Raw genomic sequence first — 25,495 nt, forward strand, 5'->3', positions numbered from 1 at the left:
TCAGGGCTTTGCACCTCAGGAGGCCAGGAGGCCCTCCTCATGTCAAGCTGGCTGTGGAGTGGGATAGCTCTGTCATGGAGCGGTGAGTTAATGGAATTTTACTCCTACAGAGCTGGGCTAGGGCGTGCCTCTGCCCACAAACCTTTCCAGGACCTCGTTTCCCGTAGCTAGAGTGTAAGATCCTGCATACACACACCTTTAACATGGTGGACCCCATTCCTCTGAGAGAACTTAGAGCTGTCTATATAAATAGCAACAATGGGCATGGTGGTTGTGATGGGGGTCAGTGGAGTGTTAGGAGTAGTAAATGCTCATGTAACCCCAGCCTGGGCCATGCACTACTCAGAACACTTATTTCCTAGGAGCTATTGGATTCATCTCCATCACACTCTATGTGGGAAGACTAGGAATTTATCACTACCGTTGCCCAGAGGTTGAAATTGAGAAGCTCTGAGGTTAAGCGATGCATAAGTCACATGGCTCATACATAGAGCTGGGATTTGAACCCAGGCTGCCTGGCTTGAATCTAGGTTCATCACTCTACTTGGCTACCTATCATTGCTCCTCAGCATGTCAGCTAGATTCTGTAAGAGGACATATTTCAATCCATCAAGTACTTATTCATCTCTTGCCAGGTACTCTGACTGGTGCTAAGTTGAGTAAGCATATAATTTGGTCCTTTGAGGAGCTGGTGGGGGAGACAGGTGATTCTCTAAGAGTGAGTTGCAAAGTCAGGGGTGTGAGTGATTTCAGAAACCCACAGGAAGGGTAGCTTTGCCTGTCCAGTGCCCTGCCTGGGTTTTCTGCGTGTGTGGAGTTAGATCCTTCTGGGAGGGAGAGCTCTGAATGTTGTGCCTTCTCCTTCCATCCAGCCTGTTTGGGAGCCTCCAGGAGGAGCGCATCCAGGATGCAGACAGTGTGTGGCGGCAGCAGCAGGCACACCAGCAGCCCAGCTGTACCCTGGATGAATGTTTTCAGTCCTATACCAAGGAGGAACAGGTCCTGCCCTGGATTCCACTCCCCGGCTGGGAGGTGGGCTGGCTGCCTTGTGCCGGGTTGGTTGTGCCCTGAGGTGGCCTTACAGTCCCGATGGCTTCCTTTCCAGCTGGCCCAGGACGATGCATGGAAGTGCCCTCACTGCCAAGTCCTCCAGCAGGGTGTGGTAAAGCTGAGTTTGTGGACCCTGCCTGACATCCTGATCATCCATCTGAAACGGTTCTGTCAGGTGGGAGAAAGAAGGAACAAACTCTCCACGCTGGTGAAGTTCCCACTGTCTGGGCTCAACATGGCTCCCCATGTAGCCCGGAGGAGCACCAATTCCAAGGCAGGGCCTGGACCCTGGTCCTCCTGGAAGCAGCCGATCTGCCTGCCCACCACCTACCCAATGGACTTCCTCTATGACTTGTATGCGGTCTGCAACCACCATGGGAGTCTGCAAGGTGGGCATTACACAGGTGAGCCTTGCCATGCCTCTCTGTGGGCATCAGCCATGGCCACGTGACTTGGCTGTAGCCAGAGCCTCAAGATGTTCCCCCCACACTGGTGTTTCTTGAAGGCCAGCATTCTTCCCATTCACCGTGGTTGGTTTACCACACCACTGCACACAGGAGAAAAGAGAGACGGTGCCTGGTCCTCTGGGAAGCTGGTGTTGACTTGGGAAGATGCTGGCACTGTGATGTTGGTAACTCCTTGTATTTTCAGGCACATCAAACATGGGAGGGTAAGTACCAGAACAAGATGCCATGTTTGCCTTCCTAGATGACTCAGCACAGAGAGTCTTACTTACCGGATTTTGCATCCCTTTATTCTGTGGGGTGCTTTTCATTTCTAGTCGCCTGGGGGATGTTTAGGAGCAGGAGACAAGGGGAGAGAAACAAACTGCCAAGCAGTTCCCTCAGTGGTTTAAAGTTGGCCCTCTAAGTATTCTCAGACATAGTGTGACAGACCCCCTTCTCGACCCATGGCATTCCTTCTAGCCCATCTTGGCGGTCACAGAAGCCTGTAGGAGAGCTGTTGGCAGCAGCAGTTCAGGGTCCAGTGGGTACACAGTTGTGGAGGCAGATCCCTGGGAGCCTCAGGAGAGGTGTGGGATGTGCTCTCTGATGGCACGAACATGGCTGGTACAGTGCCCGCAGAGAGAAAGAGAGAAACAAGGACCTCGTGGGTGAACAGAGGAAGGCTGCAGGATGGGTCTTGACTGATCATATGAAGGTAATAGTGGGCGCCAGGTGACTCTTGTGCCACTGTGCTATGCCACCCCATCCATCCTGCACCAGGTGAGAGGGGCCACCAGTTTCAGTCTGGAGCACCCTGTCCAGTCAGATCCCCAGTCTTTTTCCTCTGGGCTAAAAATAGCTCAGCACAGATCCCTTGAAACCTGTGTGGATATGCATTTTGGGAGGCATCTTTTCTGCTGTATTTACCTGGGATTTAAAAAATAATAATTTTTACTTTTTTGAAATTAAAATATTATATCATTTGTCCCCTTTTAGGTTTGTTTTTTTTGTTTGTTTGTTTGTTTTTGTTTTGTTTTGTTTTTTTTCGAGACAGGGTTTCTCTGTGTAGTTTTGCGCCTTTCCTGGAACTCACTCTGTAGACCAAGCTGGCCTCAAACTCACAGAGATCCGCCTGGCTCTGTCTCCCAAGTGCTGGGATTAAAGGCATACGCCACCACTGCCTGGTTACCATCTCCTTCATTTAGAGGAGCACACCTTCTAGCTTCCTAAAAGAGGGCAATGGAAGTGTGACATTCTGAGTCACTGCATGTCTTGAAATGCCTTTACTGCGCTCCTTGACTGGCAGCCTGGGTGGACATAGAATTCTAGGTTGATGAGCAAGTTCCAGGACAGCCAGGCTGTTATACAGAGAAACTCTGTCTCAGAGGGACAGGGAGAGAGAGAGAGAGAGAGAGAGAGAGAGAGAGAGAGAGAGAGAGAGAGAGAGAGAGAGAGATATTGAGAGTATACTTCCCTTCTAGGAGAGCTCACCACAGTCTGCACAGAGACACCTTTAAAGTTTTACCCGTCAAATGAGAAGATGACATCTCAGCTTTAGCCTCTTCCACATTGGAGAACCTTGTGTGCCTAGTCTGTGAATGTCCCATCTGTGTCCTTGACCCTTTCCCACATGGCTGTTGTTAGCAGTCTCCTGTAGCATCTGTCCCAACAGTGCCCTAGATTGCTTGTCTTGCAGAAGGCTTACATTTTGTTACTCCAGGTAGCCAAATGATCAGTCACTCTTTTATGGCTTCTGGATTTTGAGGTGTGGCCGGAAAGCCCTTTTCACTGTAGGGCTGTGAATTGCTTTTGCTATGTTATCTCCCAGTGTTTTTGAAGTTTTAGATTTTCACATTTAAGTCTGTGATCTGAAGTTTCTTGATCTCCCCCCCCCCCCCCCCGTCGCACCCCCACCTCCATGTACCAATTGCTCCAAGACCATTACTAATTGGAAAGTCCACTTAATTCCATGATGCTACATTTTTGTGTTTGGGTCTATTTCTGGTCTTTGGCTTTTTCTTCTCTCAGTTGCCCAAAAAGTCCCAACCTGTGGATGCTTCCTTGGTCTCCTGATGACTGACCACACCCTGAAGTCACTAGGAGGCCACAGCCATCACACAGATCACCAGCACAGACAAAGACACATTGGAGCATCCAAGAGTTTCAGGAACCATTTTACTGTGTCACAGTGGCCAACTCCAGGTCTCATGTTGAGGAATAAAAACATCACCTAGTGTACTTTTCAAAATGGCTGTTCTATGGAGACTGGTAGAATGCAATGTGATTGAGAATTTCAGTTCGAGGTGCTTTCTGAGCCTCAAGTGAGAGTTCGCACTGGGTATTGACATAGTAGTCTAGATGTATTTGGAGTTCCGTTAGTAAGAATGGCTTTGGGATGGGGTGTGGCAGGAGGGAAAAGAACAAAGGTGAACTCCTGGGTGTTGAGCTGGGATGAGTGTAAAGGTCAGCAAACTAGGGCCCATGGGACCTGTCCAACCCAGAGCCTGGGTTTGTATAATCCATAAATTTAAAAGGTTGTGTTTCTTTCTTTCTTTTTTTTAAATAACATTTTAAAGGTGGCAACAAGAAAAGTAAGACACAGATGTAGCCACATGTGTCCTGTAAGGCCTGGGGTATTTGCTGGACGGACCAATCACAAAAAGATGGCTAACTTCAGGACCAGTGGGTTCCAGTGCTGCGCACTGGGCTTGAGGGCCAGGTGCAGGGTTTTTGTAGCTGGTTGGAGGTAGTTGGGATCATGTTTCATCTTTCTGTAAATGTTGGGCTCCAGTCCTTAGGTAGGAAAAGGTATACCAGAGTGCCAACCAGGAGTCTCATTTTCTCTTCCATGGCCATTTAGAGATGGGTGAGCCATGGGTGACATCACTGCCTGGCTTGTAACGTGAGGCTCTGTGTTAGGGATGACTGCCCGATAGGATGGCAGTGGGAGCACTCACTTTCCAGCGAGCACTCCTGAGCAAGATCCTGCTAGTTGTGAAACTGTTGTCTTCTTCTGGTGTCAAAGAAATCAATTCTAGCTAAAAACAGGCATTTTTGTCATCCTGCTTTAAGAATGTCAATTTTTGAGTTCTGCGAGAGGGGAGCATCTCCATGCCTTGGGGCTCTAAGCGTTGGGGTTTGACCCTTTACAGCCTATTGCCGGAACTCTCTGGATGGCCAGTGGTACAGCTATGACGACAGCACGGTGGAGCCCCTGCGAGAGGATGAGGTCAACACCAGGGGAGCCTACATCCTCTTCTATCAGAAGCGGAACAGCATCCCTCCCTGGTCAGCTGGCAGCTCCATGAGAGGTGTGTGCCAGAGCTCAGTGGGGCGTGGGGTGTGGAGGCCCCATTGAGAGTTGGGATGCTCTGGGCCAGTGAGATGACTCAGTTGTAAGGATGCTTGCCACCAAGCCTTGGCAACTTGAGTTTGATCCTTGGAACCTTTTCCTGCAAGTTTTCCTCTGACCTCCACACATGTGCTATGGCACACATGTGCACAGATGCATACACACGCACACACGCACATAAAAACATTCCCCCCCTCTCTCTCTCTCTCTCTCTCTCTCTCTCTCTCTCTCTCTCTCTCTCTCAGTGGTTTGTTTTTTGAAGGAATTGGAATGCTCACTTGAGCATCTAGGAAGGTGAACAAGGATCAAAAAAGAACTCTGTCTGCCAGTGTGAAAACAGGAGTTTTCTGTTCCCCTAGCCAGTTGCCCATATCAAGAAATAGGGAAACAGTACTTTTTTTTTTTTTTTGGTAAATATGGGGCAGCTGATGCATGTGAGAGTCTCATATTGAGCCACAAGTGATTAAGTGTGGGCCATGTAAACCTGTGTTAATGCTGTTGGGAAAGGAGAGGCAGGTAAAATCACAAGACTTTTCTAGAAAATGCACCTGCCTAGTGGCTTCCCAGTAATTGATTTATGAGCTTCCAAATTGAAAGTACAGGGGAAAACATGAAACACTATTATGTGACTTGAACCGCACTAGAAAATAGCCATCCTTATTTTTGGGGAAAAAAGAGCATTACAGAAATTCATCAGGACTGGAGGGATGGCCCCATGGGTAAGAGCACTTGCTGTGTAAGCATGAGATTTGATTTTAAAAAGAAAGCCGGGTGTGCCTACCTGTGTTCCTCTGATCTCAGCACTGTCAGCAGTGGAGAGCGGAGGAGCCAGCCTACCTCCAGGTTCACTAATTCACTCTGCTTAAAGGAACAAGGAGGAGAGTGATGGATCAGGGCACCCAATGGCTTCCCCTGGAGGAGAATGATAGATCAGGGTACCCAATGGCTTCCCCTGGAGGAGAGTGATAGATACAGGGCATCCAATGGCTTCCCCTGGAGGAGAGTGATGGATCCTGCCTGCCTGTTTCAAATAACCAACAGAGGCTTAATATTAATTTTAAATGCTCAGCCAATAGCCCAGGCTTGTTATTAGCTAACCCCTACATTTATGCTAATCCATATTTCTTGTCTATGCTTTGCCATGTAGCCTGTGGCATATTATCTCATTTTTAAACATCTTGCTTCCTCTGTGTCTGGCTGGCCTCTCCTCCAACTCCCCCCTTTTCCTTCCCAGCATTCTCAGTTTGGCTCTCCTGCCTAACCTTATTCTGTTTAGCTATTGGCCAGTCAGCTTCTTTATTAAACCAATCACAGTGACATATGTTCGCACAGTATATTGGAATATTCCACATTTCCTAATTTTTGTCTAATTAAAAAGAAAGGTTTTAACTTTAACACAGTAAAATTATATACAACAAAAACAGTTATCAAGTAAGAATTACAGTTATAATATCTAGTTCATTTGAATTTGGCAAAATTAGAGAAAATCTTCTATTATCTATTTTATCTTTGTGATACTAAAATTTTATACCTAATTTATCTTTTATCATATCATCTAAGGAGAACTTTACCTGACTATCTAGTCTTCAACTCTGTCAAAGACCCCAGAAGGATGAAATGTTACCTAATGACAGGGACATCAGGCTGCCTGGACAGTCACTCTAAGTTCCTCTGTAATGTTGGGGCATCTATCTTTGGCCTATAAACCTAGAATGTCTGACAGACTTTTCTCTGAAGCAGGGCATTTTGAAGGATTGTCCCACCTTGTCTTGGCAAAGTCTGGCAGTCGCTTTCTTTTTTGTCCTGCTGGTCCAGTTTGGACAGCATACTGTCAGCAATTGAGGCAAAGGCAGTTTCTTTGCCCAAATGGCTAGCTTTGCCAAAAAGAATGCAAACTCCATATGGAGTTTCTTTGATGCCCATTATAATCTCTGAAATAAATTGGTGCTGCCAGGAGCAGACGTGTCTCGCTATCATGAAGTGCCTTAGGTTATTAAACATATTAAATGCCATATTTTGTAGGTCTTTGAAATGTTTGAAGGCCATCTATCTATCTAAATACATCTGTGTATGACCTTGAAAACATGCCTAATATGACTATAAGTTTGACTATTATAGATGACTATTAATTTGTATTTCTTAATTATACATTACATTTTAAATGAGCTTCATAAACAGAAACAAACAAGAGTAGAAATATACATACAGCATAACAAAATTAACTTTTAATTTGTATCAATATACTAAAATCCATACCAGTGTGAAATATTTAAGACTAGTAGTCTCTTTTCTTTTCTTTTTTTTTTGGTTTAAAAGTAGATTCAATAATCTACCCTTTTATCCTATCATTTCTTTACCCCCCCTTTCTTTTCAGAAGGAGATCCCTGAGATCTAATCTCTTTTGTTTAGTTGTTTTGTTTTTATTAGAAAATAACCAAAGAAAATAAAGAGTCCTTCAGGTTTGAATCAAAGCTAACACAAGCCTCCTTCCTTTTATAAAAGGCAGATATTGAAAGAAGAGTAAAACACTTAGATCCAGGCATGATGACCACACGTCTATGATCTCATCACAGGGGAAGCTGAGGCAGGAGAATCATGAGTTTGGGGCCATCCTGAGCTATACAATTAGACTCCCCCAAGTAATATGCAGTTCAATAATAATAAACCTATCAGAGAAGGCTAGAGGAAAGGTATTCTTAATGTCCTCTTGAAAATTTGGCCCTCTTGAACTTGGGGTATGTTCACTATATGTTGTTCTATAGGATCCGGTGCTATAGGTCCTGGGGATAAATGTTATCACTCTGACAATCCTTTTTCTGTGACTACTAAAATCCTATATATCTGGCTCTGGAAAAATAATCACATTTAGGAAGTCAGAGTTGGCAGCAAGTAATTTCATGGGGAACATTTGAATGCACCAAGGAATCATCTTTCCTGTGCTCACTAAATACCATGGTTCCAAGGATGTCCCATTGCAGGAAGTCTCACCTAAACACCATGGTTCTGAGGCTGTCCCATTTGCAGGCTTCTCTGGCCAGCCACTTTTTTTTTCTCAAGACAATGTTTCTCTGTGTAACAGCCTTGGCTGTCCTGGCACTCACTTTGCGACCAAGCTAGCCTTGAACTCACAGAGATTCACTTGCCTCTGCCCCAGGGGCTGGAATTAAAGGTGTGTGCCACCACTGCCCGACTACTTTTGTTTCTGTAGTTCCCCTTCTGGTTCTTTTAGTCCAGGGCTGAGGGACTGGGGTCATTTTGGGAATCTTAGGGCTGACCTGGAACTGGGAGTGGAAGAACTCTCTGCCCCTACCTGCAGGCTCCTTGGGGATGCGCCAGGTCCAGCTCTCCTCTTTGCGTCTTCTGCAGGCTCCACCAGCTCCTCCTTGTCTGATCATTGGCTCATGAGGCTTGGGAGCCACAACAACAGCACGAGGGGAAGCCTGCTGTCCTGGAGCTCTGCCCCCTGCCCCTCCGTGGCCCGGGTACCCGACTCTCCTGTCTTCACCAATGGTGTCTGCCACCAGGACAAGGGTATGTGCTTCGATTGGCTGTCTTTTCTTTTCCTGCACTTCTTCATTACGAAAGTGTTGGCACCTCGTAGACATGAACAGAAAGAGCCGGTCCTGACAAGAGGTGTGTCATCTCTTGTGGTCTTCCTGACACTCCCCTGCCTCTTCTCTGCCCATCCATGACCCTCCACCCACAGACACAGTGGGCCCTTTTGACCCACAAGTTGGACATCAGTAGAGTCAATCAATCATTGATGGAAAACAGAAAAAAAATTCACACATGCAGACTTTTTTCTCATCATCCCTTAACAATACCAACATTTACACTGCATCAGGTATTCTAGGCAATTGATGGTGACTTAAAGCATACAGGAGTATAAAATACACAGGAGGGTGTGTGTCAGTTACATACAAACACTACAACATTTTCCACGAGGGATTTGAGCATCTGCAGGAGCTGAGCATCTGCAGTAGATGGCTCCGAGGAGCGACTCTGCATCCCTTTTCTGTTCCCACAGAGCTTACTACGGCATGGGGCAGACGGTAAATTAAGGCAGCAATGAGGTTTAAAGCAGGGACAGGGGCAAAGAGGTAAAATGTCAGGGAAGGAGATAGCAGAGACTGGGGACGGAGGGAGGTACAGAGAGCCTTGTAGGGTACAGCAGGGGACGTGACATTGAGTAGAGACCTGAGCAGGGACAGGGGACTCATGCTGTGCAGAAGGCTGGGAATGTGTTCATCTCGGGTGCTATGAAAGATGAGCGTGGCATGGTGTGAGGAGCAAAAGAAACCACAGCCTTAGAACAGAGTGGGTGAGGAGGAGGGTGATGGAAGTGGATGGGACAGCCTCTGATATGCCATTTGAACTTGACCTCAAGTGGATAGTGAGGGCGAATGTGGAGTGGGGCAGTGATCAATAGGGTTTGCATGTTCACTTTTTGTAACCTTTATTTTTATACGTGTGAGTTTTCACCTTCGTGTTTGTCTGCGCATCATATGTGTGCAGCGCCCTCAGACTAGAAGAGGGTGTCAGACCTCCCAGGACTAAAGTTACAAACAGTTGTGAGTCACCTAGGTAGGTACCACCCAGTTGCCCTAGAAGCGCAACCACTGCTCTTAACCACTGTGGCGTCTCTCCAGCCCCTGCTTTATATTTCAAGTCTACCCCACCTACTGCATGAAGAATCCACCCCTGGGGGTGGGCATGTGGTCAGGTGGAAGGTCCATCAGGAGCGTGTCTATGGCTGTAAGGTTTGGACAGATGTGATGAGGACCAGATGGTCAGATTGTAGAGAGAACTAACGACTTTGCTGGTGTTGGATGCAGCATGTAAAAGAAAGAACGATCCAAGATGCCGTGGCCCTTGTTTAAGGTATAACTAACAAGGGGGATCATTATACAGTTTGTAGGATGGGAGAGCACTGGGTAGGAGCAGGGTCAGTTTTGAAAGGAGCCACATAATTCAGGGCGGGTTGCTTGGGGACTCCTGCGAGGCAGTTGTAACAGCATGAGAACTGCAGGGACGAGAGATGGAGACTGGAGAGCCACCAGCACAGAGATGGAAGTGAAAGCCTCAGGCTGCCTGAGCTCTCCACAGAGGTTATGACGACAGGAAAGAGCGAAGACCAAGCCTGGCAGCTATCACGTGTAGGGCTTGAGTGAAGGTGGGGAGAGAACTGAGCAGCCAGGGCCAGCAGGAGCAAGCCAGGCAAGCGTCATTCCCAGGTGCCGGCAAGCATCTTTCAGAAGGAAAGGGCCAGCAGCTGTGTTCAGGACTGAGGGAGGCTGAGCACCAGTCAGGCTGGAGGGCCACCAGAGACTCCCCAGGGGGCCCTGCTGTGGGTGGGAGGAAATGGAAGCCCAGCTGAGGTGTGGGAAGTGATGGCGCGTGCTCAGGTCATCTTGCAGTAGGTCATCTTGCAGTGTGGTGAGAGGCTGATAGCTGCACAGGAAGCTGGGCTCAGGGCAGTTTCTGTTTTCCTTTGCTGGAAGAGAGCGAACAGAGCATGCTCACGTTCAGGTGACCTCTCTGAGGAAAGTGGTGGACAGGATGGTTATAGAAACAAATCCTGAAACAAGAACTCAGTGCGCAGGTGTCTGTGACTCTCTGTACGTGTGTGTGTGTGTGTGTGTGTGTGTGTGTGTGTGTGTGTGTGTGTGTGTGTGAGAGAGAGAGAGAGAGAGAGAGAGAGAGAGATCTGTGTAGGTGTGTCTCCTTCAGCAAAGAAAAGTGGTCAGATATTTAAATTTTCAGCTGGGTGTGGTGGCTCACATCTTTAATCCCAGCACTAGGGAGACAAAGGCAGGTGGATCTCTGTGAGTTTAAGGCCAGCCTGGTCTACAGAGTGAGTTTCAGAACACTCAAGGCTACATAGAGAAACCCTGTCTCCAAACAAACAGACAAATTTTCACAGTTCCTTTAGTTTCTAATTTGGTTTTTAAATGTAAAATCTTAATGGGAATGTTTTATAAACACAAATATCACAGAAACATTAAGCTAACATTTGTGATTGTGGCATCAAGATGTATACATGTGATGTACTTTATCATATATAAGCACATACATTATGAGTCCATAGTATATAAAACATGCAGATATTTTTACTGTACTAATGTACTACTAATAAATGTGTGCACTAATCCCACGTGTACACCTGATGAATTATCATAAAGTGGACATATTCATGGGCTAGATTAAGAAAGAGGGAGTTCTGTGTTGGAGGTGTGGCTCAGTGGCAGAGCACATGCCTCACCATGCACAGGGCCCTGGGTTTAATCCCCAGCATCAAGGAAGGCAGGCAGGCAGGTAGGTAGAAAGGTAGGAAGGTAGGCTGGCTGGGTCTGGAATCCTACTTCCTCATACCTGTCTCACTCATTGCTTCCTCCTCTCACAGGATCTATGCCAGGTTAGTTTTACTATGTTCAGTATAAGATGGACAGGGGCCAGCTTGACACACCTGTTGGACTTTATTCCAGGCACAGTGAGTCGCTATTGGAGAGTTTGGAACAGGTGTGTCGTCAGTCTGGTTTATATTTAAAAATACGTGTTTACAAAGATGAATTTTACCTGTGAAGCCATATGGCACGCAGGCTTTTTATTTGGCTTATTTTGTTTACCCCTGTTCTTGTGAGGTGCATCTGTTATAGCAGTGGTTTTTTTTTCTTTTATTTATTTTACTTGTAAATAAAATCAACTCAGAGATTCTGAGTTCTCTGTACAGAAGTCAGCTTGTGTATGTGAGAGAAAGATCAAAAACAAAGGCAGGGATTAGGAAAGAGTGTGCAGGGTAAGGTGGAGGGACCAGCTCCTGCCCTCTGTAGATTCACTATGGAGTAGAAGTTGCTGCAGAGCCTAGTACAGAAGTCAGCCCCAGAGAAATCTGGCCTCCTTGTCAAAGGAAGTGTCTTGAGTTACTACAGATTTTCAGTTCCTGAGATACTGGTGGATTCTTTGTAAATCTGTGCCGTTTCTCTGTGGAGCCCACACGTTGGGTTATCTCTGGATGGCGTCTGCTCGTTGACAGATGGCACCATCTCCCTCACCAGTATTTCCCACATTGGAAGGATAGATCACATTTTATTCTAGTGTGGCTATTGTTAGGCATTGTCTCCAGTTTGGAGTTACTATCAATGCTATCCAATGTGCTTAATCTGGAAATCCCAAATGCTTTGAAACATAAAATTTCTTACCAATATGATGTCACCACCAGTAGAAAATTTTATATCATGAAATCTTGCCTTGTGCACAAATTATTAGGAATATTACATAAAAATTCCCTTTACTCTCGTGCGTAAGGTATGCATGAGGCATAAAGAAGAGTTTTTTTGTGTTTAGAAATGGGTCCTAGCTCTGGAAAACCACCTCATTCCACCTATTCTAACATCTGAAGAGATTTGAAACTTTTCACACTTCTGGTCCCAGCCACTCTGGATAGGGGATACCAACCTGTGCTGCAGAGAGATTCGAACTCATGTCTTCTGCTGTACGTATGCCTGTGTTTCCGTTGAGTCCATACCTAGGGGTGGAATTGCAGGGCCATGGTATATGTGCTCACTCGCCAGCTGCGTCTTTCCATGTACTTTAGTCACTGTTTTATCTGAGAACCCAGCATGGTTCCTGGCACATCCCAGCATTGCAGCAGATGTTAGTGAGTGGACCAGTGTGGTGGTAACGTCTTCAAGCTGCGTCCTGGTTTATAGTTCATGAGTCAGCTCATTAGTTTACTCCCCGGCATTTGGCATTTGGGGCCTCCACCATTTCACCATCAGATGGAATGCTGCAGGAGTGTATGTGTGTATCATGAACTTGTCCAAGTCCTTGGAGTTCATTCCCTTGGGTTTGAATTGAACGCAATGGGTTCTGTCTTGCTTTCACCGGGTAGGTATTTCTTTTTCTCTTACATTGTCCTCCCACATTTGGGAGAGTGCCTATAAACAAGAGAGAGGCCCTTCCAGCCTGCTCATTCCTGTCAGTACTGCCTGTGGTAAGTCATTGATTCATCCCAGCTCTGTCGAAAGGCATGGCACCCTGGGCTGCCTCTCTCCCAAGGGGAAATGTTTTGGACACCCTTCCATGAGGAGGCAGCTCCAAAGAATGACCCAGCTTTTCAATGGGGTCTTCAGAGAAGTGTCAGGCACAGCCCTGGAGTTGCTACAGAGACAGACAGCACAGCCATCTTCCAGGCTCCTCCAACTGTCCTCTGATGCACGAGGCTGCCAACAACTTCACATTCAGATTTCTTCTGCTCGGCTGGTAGAAAAGCCTTGCTTTCTAAGGGAGCTTTCCCTCTCGTAGTTTGGATAAAATAGAGATGGAGTTTTGAAACCTGTTCTAGAAGCTCTGAGATGGTTGCGAAATCTAGTCTTATCGTCAAATCTGAGCAGGAGCAAGCATTAGCATAGAGGTTTCCATAAGGGATTTAGTCCTCTCTCATATACAAGAGAGACTTTTTAATCTTTCAAAATTAATAGGGGTGAGTGAGTCCTAATGGGGGGCAGGGATGCCAAGTGTCCTTCAATGCCCAGGAATGGTTCTGTTCAGTAAACAATCATGGAATTGTACAGAGTATAAGATACACAGTAGGGTGTGTGTCAGTTACACACAAATACTACATTTCCATAAGAGGTTTGAGCATCCAAGGAACTGAGCATCTGCAGGAGCCGATCCCCCATGGGCTCTGAGGAACGACTCTACATCCTTTTTCTTTTCCCACAGAGCTTACATGTCTGCAGCTCTCTGCAGAGAAACACAGATTGCCCAGGAATGCCATCCTGCTGGGAGCACTGGCTGTGGGGTGTTGGGAGGACACTATACATTGAAAGGACTGGGTCAGTGTGCTGGCTAGTTTGATGTCAACTTGACACAAGCGAGAGCCATCAGAAAAGAGGGAGCCTCAGTTGAGGAAATGCCTCCAGAAGATCAGGCTGCAGGCAGACAAGCCTGTATGGCATTTTCTTAATTAGTGATTGATGGAGGAGGGCTCAGCCCATGGTGAGTGGAGCCATCCCTGGGCTGGGGGTTCCAGGTGCTATACGGAAGCAGGCTGAGCAAGCTATGAGGAGCAAGCCAGTAAGCAGCACCCCTCCATGGCCTCTGCATCAGCTCCCGCCTCCAGATTTCTGCCCTGTTTGAGTTCCTGCCCTGACTTCCTGCACTGATGACCTATGGATGTGGAAGTGTAAGGCAAATCAACCTTTCCTCCTCAACTCGCTTTTGGTTGTGGTGTTTTATCATAGCAGTAGTAACCCTGATTAAAACAAGAGTTTCATGGGGTTTATAACTAATAGACCTGGGGCAGATAGGAGAAGAAGGTGCTGTTCAGCTGAAGGAACATAAAAACACCTTAATTTTACAATTAATTTATCAATTACTAGAAGATGTGACTATGAAAAAAAATCCCAAGAAATTCTTCCCAGAGACCCTTGTGAATAAAGGACCCTGGGACTTGGGTGTCCCCAGCTTGTCAGGACAGTCCTCCTGCTGATAAATGTCCTCAGTGGCTTTTCTTGGGCATCAGAGGTTTTAGTATGTCTTCTTCCTTTCCAGATCTTTCTGGATAATATTTTATTTCAGTGTACATTTCCTTTTTGATGGTATCAGGGAGTTTCAAGTATTCAGGACTGTCTGGTCGCCCTTTTATTCTTTGTTTCTAATTTGATAAATTGTGGTCCAAGAATGAGCTTTTCAAAAGTTATCTTCTTTTGTGGTAAAGACTGTCTTGTTATTTAATAAGTGTTCTATGTATATATAAATTAGATGTAGTCTTTTTGAAGGCTTGAGCACTTCATATCATCTATGATATTAGGAGATTGACTTCGTATCATCTATGATATTAGGTGATTGACTGCTTTATTTAGTCCCCCCCATGTCTTTAAATGCACCTCTTTTTGTAATTGTTGTTTTGTTTTTGTTTTTTGAAAGTATTATAGCCCAGGCTGGTCTTGAACTCACTACTCAGCCAAGGATAGCCCTGAATTTCTGATCCTCCTGCCATCGTCTCCCAAGGGCTGGGTTTACTACCCATATGAGCCTCTGGGCTTGGCTTTAAACTCACCCCTGACCATGAAGGTGATCCATTATAAACTGCACTTTTTATCATTGTAATTGTTCTTTATTGCTCTCTGGTTTTAACCTTGGACTCCACATTGATAATTTTGTGTCTTCTCTTTGTCCACACTTGCCTAGTATTTGCTCCTGCCCTTCTCTCTTTGATTTCCTTTTTAGTTCGTTTTAGGTGGATTCTGGTAAATAAATTGCTGTTTTAAAAAGGTTTATTTATTTTAGTTATGTATATTAGTGTTTTGTGTGTGTGCCCATACATGCATTACCCCTAGGCGCCAGTAGAGGGCATCACATCCCCTGGGACTGGATAATGGTTGGCTGCCATGTGACTGCTGGGGATCCATCCCTGATCTTCAGCTAGCGCAGGCTTAATTACCAAGCTTTTGTCTCCAGACCCTCTGCCCCCTTTAAGGTCAAAAGGAAAGAGTCACTTTTTTGTTGTTGTTCTCACTGTTGTGCTAGGAGGTAAAATCCAGGACCTCATGCACGCTAGGACACACTGTGCTGCTGAGCCCCATCCATGGCCCTATTCCGGTTTTATTAGTAGAATACAATACTGGGAGGGAGTGAACCAAGTGCCTGTAATACATGTTCCTTGCTGGTTTTCTTCCTCTCCTGTTCCCTCCTCTTGGTTGACTTGGTTGCTGTTGGCTCCCTTTTCTAATTAATTTGCAAATCCTGCTTTTCTTCTGACCTCGTTACCATCCACTTTCTCATTATTTGCCATCAATCACATTTCCCTGCTATTATACGGCTATAAGGAACCAGCTGTTTCCTGCCAGGCGCTCTGTTCTGTCATTGCCTTCTCTCTTTACTCCAGTAACCAGAGTTTTACTTCCGCTGCCCCCTCCCCCCATGACATTCCTCCCACAGTGAGAGCTTTGATACCCTTTCTCCAGATGCCTCTGCTCTCTCTGTTGGGGGAAGTGCTCTCCTCCCTGACTTTACACTGATACTCTCAGAATACTGTTAGAATTCCTGTCCCAGGCACCCCGACTTGAGATGACCTTCTGGAACTGCCTGGCCGTCCCTGTGGAGGACGGACACAGTTCACGGAATGCAGGGGCTGAGATGAGCTGTGGTTTTGTGTTTGTCTTCCTTGCCCTCTGCCCTGAGATCTCTGCTCTGTCAGTGTTTGTCGAGCCCTCCAGGCATGCCAGCTCTAAATCCTTGCTCAGCCAGAAATATTTCCTTTCGCCCCAGTGGGTGGCAGCCTGGCGGGCCTGGGGCTCTGCAATTGCAGTCTTTGGCTTTCGGCATCTGTAGCTGATTTCCCACGCTCTCCTTGCCCCTGGGCGGCAGGTGAGAAACCCAGGCTGTTCTTTTTCACGTGAGTGTCTCTTGTTCTTTCTGACTGGAAGTTTTTGAGATTCTCTCTTTGACCTTGGAGTTCAGAAATTCTAGCACATGCCTGAGTGTTCGGCCCCACCCAGATGTCAGGTGCCTTTCCTTCTACACACTCAAACCTTTCTTTGGGACATTGTTTCTTGCCTTCAGATTCCTCTGGTCGTTTGTTGGGGCTCCTGGCTCCGTCTCCCCACTCCCCTACCTTTCCGCCTGTGGTTTGTGTCTCTGCCATTCGGGTCTGTGTGCAGAAGTGTCCAATCTTTAAACTTTGTGACATTTTTCACCTACGAATGTGCTGGGCCATGTTCATGTCTATCCTGGGAGCAGTGTAGGCTGCAGGTTAGACCCTGCTGGGATGAGAGAGAATTCTTTCCTGTTTTCTTTCTCCTCACTCATGTGAATCTCGACAGTGACCCTACAAGCCTTCAATTCATCCATTGGACTTTCATTCCTGCGGGTCACATGTTTCAGCCCCGATGCCTTTGTCCCTCCCTCAAGGTCGTTGGTTGTTCTTCTCTGTCTCGTTAGAAGCTGCTCTCCTGGGTTTGGTTTGTTGTTGTTTTTCATTCTCTGTTGCTGGGCCCTCTTTGTTGTCATTTCTACTTTGGGGCAGGCTCTCACTATGGAGGCCAGGTTGGCCAGGAATTTATAATCTCTCAGCTTCCTGAGCGATGGATGGGATTGTAGGTCTAAGTCACCACGCCCAGTCGGACCCTGTTGTTTCTTCTGTTTCTGCCTACAAGACTCTGCTCTTTCCATTCTTTTGGGAATGATTCTTGGGGTGAGCAAAGGGATGGTGATATGGCTCCCAAGGGTTGAAGGTGTGACACCCAGCCCTTCTCTTGCCCAGCTGTGTCCACCTGGCTCAGTCTTGGAGGAAGAGGAGTAGCCCGGCTTATCTGTATATCGCTGCCTAAGCTTCTAAGGACCCAGGGAAGTTTGGGGTCAGGCTTGTTCAGTTGTACTCCACACAGAAGTGGTTGCCAGGCTATCAAGGGGCATAAAAGCAAAATGAACACTCAACCCAGGAACAGGGAGGGACTGAGGTTGTTTTGGACACTGAAGTCAGAGACAGAGCTCTCCAAGTGAGGAATGGGGCTCAGAAACCATCCTGGGTGCAGATAGCACATGTCCTTTTCTCCTGTGTTCCAGCTCTGGTTGTCTCTGCTGCCTGCCTGAGTCAGCAAGGGCCCTCGTGCCCCAGGGCCTTTGCACCTGCTGCCCTTGCAGTGTGGAGCTCGTCTTCCTCAGATCTTCTTCTGACTCCCTCCCTCTCTTACCTCTCTCACTCAGGTCTCTCAAATATTGCTCATCACTTGCACACCACCCTCTCTTTCTCCCTGACCCCGCCTTATTCACTGTAGCCTTTACCACTGTATTACACTATATCTTATAGTTTTGCTTTTTGTCAAACCTTAAGAACATAGCCACTTCTTACTTGTATTTTTGTTGTTGTTTTTGAGACAGGGTCTCCCTGTGTAGCCCTGAGTGGCCTGAAACTTGGCTGGCCTCAAACTCACAGAGATCCTCCTGCCTCTGTCTCCTGAGTGCTGGGATAAAAGGTGTGTCCCACCACAGCTGACTCTTATTTGTATTTTTTCTCAAGCACTGAAAAATAATCCTTGGTGCACAGCAGGCTATTTGTTAAATATTTGGGGGATGAATTAATGGGTGGATGATGAGATGTTGTGGTGGAAGCCCTTAGGGAGATTGAAAGGACTTGACCCGTTGAAGGTAAGCTAAGGATGGGGAGAAGAGCCCTAAGGCCCCTGCCCACAGCACAGTGTGACCTCCGCTTGGAGATCATGTCACTAGCCAAGGAATGGAAGTGCCATGAGAATCATCAGTGTGGTCCCCCATGGACAGGAACAGAGGTGGCATCCCTGGGAGCAGCTGCCCTGTGGTTGGGGGCTGTATCCACCAGCAGAACAGACGCCACCCATTCTGTAGAGGGTTCCTGTAGGCCTGAGAAAAGATCATGTGTCTACTGCGGGGTATGTACAACCTCCTGGAAGATGCAGCTGAAGACTGTAGGCCTTAGGCTGGAGGCGTGGCCCCGTGGGCTGGAGGCGTGGCTCTCTGGTTAAGAAAGAGCATTTGCTCTTCTTTCGGAGGACCTGCGTTCAGTTCCCTGCACCCACATAGTCACTCACATCTATCTGTAACTCCAGTTCAAGGGGTCTGACCCCCTTTTCTGACCTCCACAGCACCAGGCACACACATGGTACACATGTATGTGGAGACAAACACACATACAATTAAAATGAATAATTTTTTTTTTTTTTTAAATGGCTGTAGGTCCTTCGTGGTTCTCAGGCTCCCTGGATCTTACCTTTCTCCCTAGCTCCCTGTCTTCCAGAAGGTCCATCTCCCAGAGTAAGGGCTTTAGTACTGGATAAGGGGTGGGATGCAGAGGAGGATCTTGGGTACTGGGTAAGAGCAAGTGGCCACGTGGGTGCTTGCTACTTTGTCTTTGCTTATGGCATTTATTTCTCAGTTTATCTAAGGCTCTCCGTCCCTGCCCCCCTCAGACCCTGTTATGGGGCAATAAATAGATGAAAGGGCATAAAGGGTGCTTTTTTTTCCAAAAAGAGGCGAACCAAAGGGGTCCTTTGGGTGTCTGTAGTGTGGGTTGCTGTCAGCCCTGGCCCAGGGCCCTTATCACACCAGGAAGAAGAGAAAAGCGGTTATTTACAGCAGTATCCAGGTCTTCTCACCACCTGCCAGGGCTCCAGGCCACTCCACCTGGAGAAGGTTGAAAAGCCACAGCATCATCCTCCTGCCGCAAAACTCCCCTCTCTGCCCTTCCAAGGGCTGTGGATGAGGATCAAGAAAGCTTCACACACACCTTCGCCTCCAGAACAGTGTTTCATCTTTCCCCGGGTGCAGGGAACTGAATGGTGGAGCCAGAAGGTCAATGCGAACCGAAATGACAAAGTATTTTGGGTGGAATTGGGTCTATTCCTGGCCAATCTAAAGAGATTCTCTAAAGAAAAAGATATAAAAAAATGACATGTGAAAACCTCAGCAGCTGAGATCCCCGTGGAACCTCTGATATCGGCGTGTGGCTGGTCCAGCATTTTTACCTCTCCCCCTGTGGGCCTACTTCCTCAGTTGCTGGGCAGATGTGTACTTGTGCTCTTAGATTCCTATCCCAGCATTCTCTGTGACCTTTGCTCTCCCTGACCTCACACCTGTGTGCTTGAGAATCTCAGGACCTCCCCACATGGGTGTTTTGTGGTAAATGTCCTTGATGATCTTTAGAGTTGGTCTCTGTTCCAGCTCTTTGAGACTGCTGTAATAGAAATAGGCTGGGGTCTTACTACTCCTCGTGACTCTGCAGGGTGGGGTCAGGGGCCTGTTAGGTTGGGTTATGGGGATGCTCTTCTATGGTGCAGAGTCAGAAAGAGCTCTGGGCTTTCTTACCTCTTCTGATAAGGACGCTGTTCTAAAGCCTCACTTCTTGTGCCATGACCTTGGAGTGTAGCTGAAGTTTTCCTGTGTCCCGGCCTGCCAGCAGTTGGGACAAATCTCTCCTACTAGCATCCCCCAAGTAAACACACAGTGACTTAATTACATATAAACTGTATGGCCATGGCAGGCTTCTTGCTATCTGTTCTTACATCTTAAATTAACCCATTTCTATTAATCTATACCTTGCCACGTGGCTCGTGGCTTACCAGTATCTTACATCATGCTTCTCCTCATGGCAGCGATTGGCAGCGTCTCCTCCTGACTCCGCTTTCCTGTTCCCCCCATTCTCCTCTCTGCTAGTCCTTCCTATACTTCCTGCCTGGCTACTGGCCAATCAGTGTTTTATTTATCAATCAATCATAGCAATACATTCACAGCATAGAGAACATCCCACAACATTGGAGATTAAAGTTTCCACTTATGAACCGGGAGGGATGTAAGCCTTCAACCCATAACACTCACAATCCATGAGTAGTAGCATGTGGTCAGCAGCCCATTGTGGGTACCAGTGTCATGCTTTTGGAATTGACTAACAAGCACACAGCCCATGTGGAACAGGGCCAGTCATGTGGGCTGTACAAGTCAGGCGTCAAGCAGTTCTGGCAGTACAGCAATGATGACATGTCTTAGGAAAGGCAGGAGTGTCGATCACGTATGTTCCCTTTAGAAGGGTTGAGCTGTAGAAAAGAATTAGGAAAATAAGTCAGGTGTAACACCCGAAAGCCCCTCCACATTTCTTCATTTTGGGTATCCATTTCTCTACCCTGCTTTGTATGTCTCCACATGCTTGCATAATACATTGTGTGTGTGTGTGTGTGTGTGTGTGTGTGTGTGTGTGTGTGTGTGTGTGTATGGGCACACGCTGGCAAGTATGTGTGTGTGTGTGCATGCACGCATGTGCTCATGTACACTGGTGAGTGTGTGTTTGCAAGTTGGATCATGATGGCTTGTTAGATTCTAAACTTCACACTTAAGACTAACCACTTAATTAAAACCACTTTCCCAGCTATTTACAGATAATTGCAAAATATACTAAGACATGAAATTCAACTCTAACAAAATGAAGCCTACAGTTACTTTGTTTACTTTTGGGCCCAGTGTGGGATATGTGACATTCTTGCATTTTAAAGTACAGGTACTTAATTTTGACTCAATTTGAGAGATATTTGCTAAGCATTCTGTCCATAGACATAGTTAAAGTATGGATGATAGTGGTGTTAGATCTCAGGACAGCTGACTTGAGTGAACCCTTCAGTGGTCTGGCTGCAGGCGTGTGGACATAGTAAGCCCTCAACATGTAGGATTCCTTGTCTGCTAATTCAGTCAGCTACAGGTAGGGGAAAAAGACTCTGTACCAAACATGCTCAAATATATTGTTCTTGTGATTACTCCCTAAGCGATATGGCGTGACAGCTGGTGACATAGCATTTGCTTTGTGTTTGTATCACAAATAATCTAGAGAAGATTTAGTTTATGGAAGGATATGTGTGGCTTATGTGCAAACACTCCACTATTTTATAGAAGAGGTTTATGCATCTTCACGGTTTGTTGTCTGCTGGGATCCTGGCAGCAATCCTCTGTGGATATCAAGGAAGACTGTGCCTTCGTTGCCCGTGGCTTTCCCTGTGGTTTTAAATGTATACGTGGATTCTGTGGAATAGTGGATGGAACCATTGGTGGCCTTGAGGGCAGGGCCTCTGTGTGTCTGGTTCATACTATAGTTGCTGTGCCCAGCCCTGTACTTGACATATCATTTCATGATGGCTGGCACTGAACTTACTCCTATCAAGTGTTCACGGTCTTTGTATCTCTTTCAGGAGGGGTTGAGTCTAGGTCTTTGGTTCGGGGTGTTGGTGGCCGAAGTATTAGCATGAAGGCACCTCCTGCTTCCCGATCCAGGCACGGGCCCTTCAAGACCATGCCCCTGAGATGGTCCTTTGGACACAGGGAGAAACGGCCTGGGGCGTCTGTTGAGTTGGTGGAATACCTCGAGTCCAGACGAAGACCCCGGTCCACCAGCCAGTCCATTGTGCCGCTGTTGACACGCGCTGCTGGTGGGGATGAGAAGTCAGCTTCGCCTAGGTCGGATGGCACCCTTCCTGCTAAAAGTGACGACAGTGGTCGAGCCATCGGTCAAGGAGCAACCAGAGTGCCCCTTTCCTCATGCCACCTCAACCACCATCCAGCCCTGGGCTCCTTAGATGATGGTCTGAACACAGCCAGGACACGAACAGGAAATGCAAGTCAGGATATCAAGCTCCCCAAAAAGTTTGACCTGCCCCTCACTGTGATGCCCTCGGTGGGGGATGAAAAACCAGCCTGCCCTGAGGGCCAGAAGATGACAACCTGGAAGGGAAGCGGTCAGGTGGGAAGCCAGAGCAGCCCACCTTCCCCCTCCACTGGGTTGTTCAGAAACTTTAAGGACAGTGGCCCAGGTACTTTACCCAAGATGAAGGCTAGGGCTGCTGTGGAGGAAAGGGCCCCTGATAAAGACAGGGGACTGGGGACGTTCACTCTTCTGAAGTCTGTGTTTTGGAAGAAAGAGCACAAGAGGTCTCTCAGGGCTGAGAGCTCCCCAACAGCACCCCCAGTTTCCCTGGTGAGTGACAGGATGAGCCCTGCCAGGAACGAGCAGGCCCGAGGCTCATCCCCTGCCCTCAGGATTCAAGAGAGCCCAGCCAGGGGCCTGGGCAACCACATAGAGAGGGACATCCGATCTGCGCCTAGCTCTCTTCACCTCCCTCGCAAAGCCAGCAGGCCCCCAAGAGCCAGTACAGCTGGTACCTCGCAAAGGACCATTCCTGGGGAACAGAATTCTTATGGCACCCTGCAGAAGGTGAAATACCACACTCTTTCCTTAGGTCGGAAGAAATCCTTACCCGAGTCCAGCTTCTGACAGAACATTTCAGTATTGTGTGAAGTTGGCGTTCCTGGGCTGTGCCCTGAGACTCTGTAGGAAACCTGTGTCCAGAGTGATTTTCTAGAATCCAGTTGACTTGTGATCTCTAAAAGAAAGAAAGAAACAAACAAAAACCTTTGGTCTCTTTAACTGGACTTCCAGCCCCTCATGTCCCAATAACCCTGTGTCAAAATGGCTGGGTTCCCATTGTTGGGTTTTGATACAGCCTGGCCACTAGACGGTGCTGCTGAGCCCAAATTATTACTACAAGGCTAATTGGTATTTGGTGTATGTAAGTCCAGGGTTTGCATAGCTCTACTAAAAAGACTGTGGTATCGTGTTAAATGCTCTCACCAGCCTGCTTGCTCCTAACTTATGTGTCTCCCTCCCTTCTTCCCTCCCTCCCTTCCTCTCTTCCTCTCGTCCTTCCTTCCCATCTTTCCCACCTTCCTTCCTTTATTTTTATTTTTATTTTTTTTTTAAATAAAGGGCTTGTAAGGAAAATCTTTTCCTTTTCGTACCTATCTTGGATAAGTGTCAAAGATGCCAAGAAACGAAAAGAGTAAGAAATAAAGAGAGTGGCAGTGGATGTAAGGTAAGGTCCTATGAGAGATGGGAGAGAAATGATTGATATTTTAGGAGAGTATTTAATATATGGCAAGATAATTATATTACAGCTTTTCAAGGTATTTTAAAAAGATAACTATTTTGATACCAGAATAAAAGAAGTTTTTTTTTTTGGAAATGTAAGTATGAGAGCGATGCACAATTTTAATAAAATTGTGTCTGCGACACCTGTGAATGGCTGCCCGAATTACTGAAGTTTGAGAAGTGACCCACTTCATTCCTGCTGCAGTCACAGCTTGTTGCTGTCTGTAAGAAAGTAATTAGTTGCCTGTGTTCTTACTGAAATTAAAAAAAAAAAACTCTTAAAATTATTTGTGCCTCCATTCTTCCTTTTCTTTCCTTCGTTTAAAAATATTTTAAATTTGTATATGCTTTTGAGACAGTCTCACTCTCTAGCCCATACTGGTCTTGTACTCTTGGCAATCCTCCTGCCGCAGCCTTCTAAGGATTGTAGGTGTGAGCTACCCTGTGTAGCTTTGGACCTGCTGTTTCTGAAGGAGAGGTCTCTGGCTTCTTTGCCTCTCTGGAGGGCTCAGACTCCTCAGCACCTGTGAGTCTGAAGCTGCCTGGTGAACCTCGTGTTCCCGTGTGTGCCGTGGTTTGCCTGGACTTCCAGACCTGTTCTAGGATACCCTACAGTTTCCTGCAAGGACACTGCGAAGCCTAGACCCAGGCCTAGGGCCAACAGCGGCTCATCGGTGGCCTCTCAGGTAACTATTCTCCAGAGCTGCTCCCCTTCTCATGGGATATTTCTTCATGACTCCTCGCCACAGGAATGCAGGCTCCCCCAGACCACAGTGTGGGTTGTTGCATGTCTCTGCAGCTTTATTTATTTATTGTTTTCATCAGAAAGAATGGGATCCCTTCTTTTCCCCAGTGAGAAAGACAATTTGCCTTTCATCTAAGCATCAGCTGCCAGATAGAACTAACATAATCAAGAAGCTGGAAGACCCAGCTACCTGACCCCCGAGGGCTCCGGGTTCCCTAGCAGGCTTGTGTGTTTACATTCTAACAGCGGCCCATGTTTCTTCAGGTCTTAAATTGCCCTGTGTGGGCAGTGTGGATGTGGTGGGTCATTTAATCAAGGTGATAGGAGTTTAGAGGTCTTCCTACTCTCCCTGGTTTAGTCTCCTCTGTTGGCCCTTAAAACAATTGGTTTCTACAAGCTCGTTCTACTTTTCACTCTCTAAAATCATGTTGGAACTCAGGCCTGCATCCGGCTCTCTCTCCCCTAATGATCCGGACTCTGAGATTATGAGAGGGTCCCTGGTGTTAGCAATGTTCTCTGATGTACCACACATTGGGGTGTCTACTCTAGACTTATAAATAACTTCAGGGTTTAGGAAGAGGTGGTGATGCTTGGACCCTAGTAGGTATCTTTTAATATAACTAAGGTCCCTCTCTAATCCCTTTCCTGGGGATGCTAGATCAAGCTGGTAAGACAGTTTGTAAGAATGGAGTATAGGAAATGGCTGATTTCAATTTCTACCCAGATTGGAGCCGTGGGACCAGGTTACAGCCTTGGCTGTTGTCTATTGTTATAAAGAGACCAGGACCAAGACAACTTAGGAAAGAAAGCACTGTGTTGGGAGCTTGTTTACAGTATCAGAAGGTGTTTACAGTATGGCAGGGAGCATGGTGGCTGGCAGACATGGTGCAGGAGCAGTAGCTGAGAGTTCACACCTGATCCACAAATAGAAGGCAGAGAGAGAGAGAGAGAGAGAGAGAGAGAGAGAGAGAGAGAGAGAGAGAAAGCATAAGACTGGGGCTGTCCTGGGCTTTTGAAGCCTCAAAGCCCATCCCCAGTAACACACCTCCTCCAACGAAGTCAAACCTCCTAATCCTTCCCAAACAGTTCTGCCAACTGAGAACCAAGCATTCAAATACATGAGCCTATGGGGCCATTCTCATTCAAACCAGCACAGCTGTGTGTCTGACTTGAGACTGTAGATGGTGGAGGAGGTGGCAGAGAGGACCACCTGAACACCTTTTTCCCAATCATGACTCTCCCGTGGGAATTTTTATAAACCAGGGTCAGAGAGAGGTTGGAAACTCTTTGAGCCACGCAGCCTAGGCAGAGGCAGAGCTAGCTCCATGTGCAGAGGCCTTCTCTTCCCATGGAAACCCTGATACTCTACCTGGGTCTAGCCTGCTGTCTGAGGCAGGGTCACTGGTCTGATGCTGATAGCTCAGCCTCATTCCTAAAGTGACCTCTGGTTTCAGGTCTTT

The 25,495-nt window shown here is 47.0% G+C and overlaps 1 protein-coding gene across 2 annotated transcripts in view; it reads left to right on the forward strand.

The window, feature by feature from the left end:
• Usp43 (ubiquitin specific peptidase 43) overlaps positions 1–23,553 on the forward strand; it is a 63,976-nt gene extending 40,423 nt beyond the window's left edge. Inside the window, exons 10-15 of one of the 2 annotated variants that reach the window (XM_052757869.1) lie at positions 5–82; positions 873–999; positions 1,106–1,454; positions 4,649–4,807; positions 8,215–8,379; positions 21,558–23,553. In XM_052757869.1, the coding sequence (XP_052613829.1) occupies positions 5–82; positions 873–999; positions 1,106–1,454; positions 4,649–4,807; positions 8,215–8,379; positions 21,558–22,636 (1,957 nt within the window). In that variant the 3' untranslated portion in view covers positions 22,637–23,553. The remainder of the gene's footprint in view (positions 1–4; positions 83–872; positions 1,000–1,105; positions 1,455–4,648; positions 4,808–8,214; positions 8,380–21,557) is intronic. The other variant, XM_052757870.1, reaches the window with a different exon arrangement.
• Positions 23,554–25,495: the final 1,942 nt, after the last annotated feature.

Source organism: Peromyscus californicus, unplaced genomic scaffold (genome assembly GCF_007827085.1).
Source record: "Peromyscus californicus insignis strain IS unplaced genomic scaffold, ASM782708v3 Scaffold_3__1_contigs__length_106647218, whole genome shotgun sequence".
Lineage (NCBI taxonomy): Eukaryota > Metazoa > Chordata > Mammalia > Rodentia > Cricetidae > Peromyscus > Peromyscus californicus.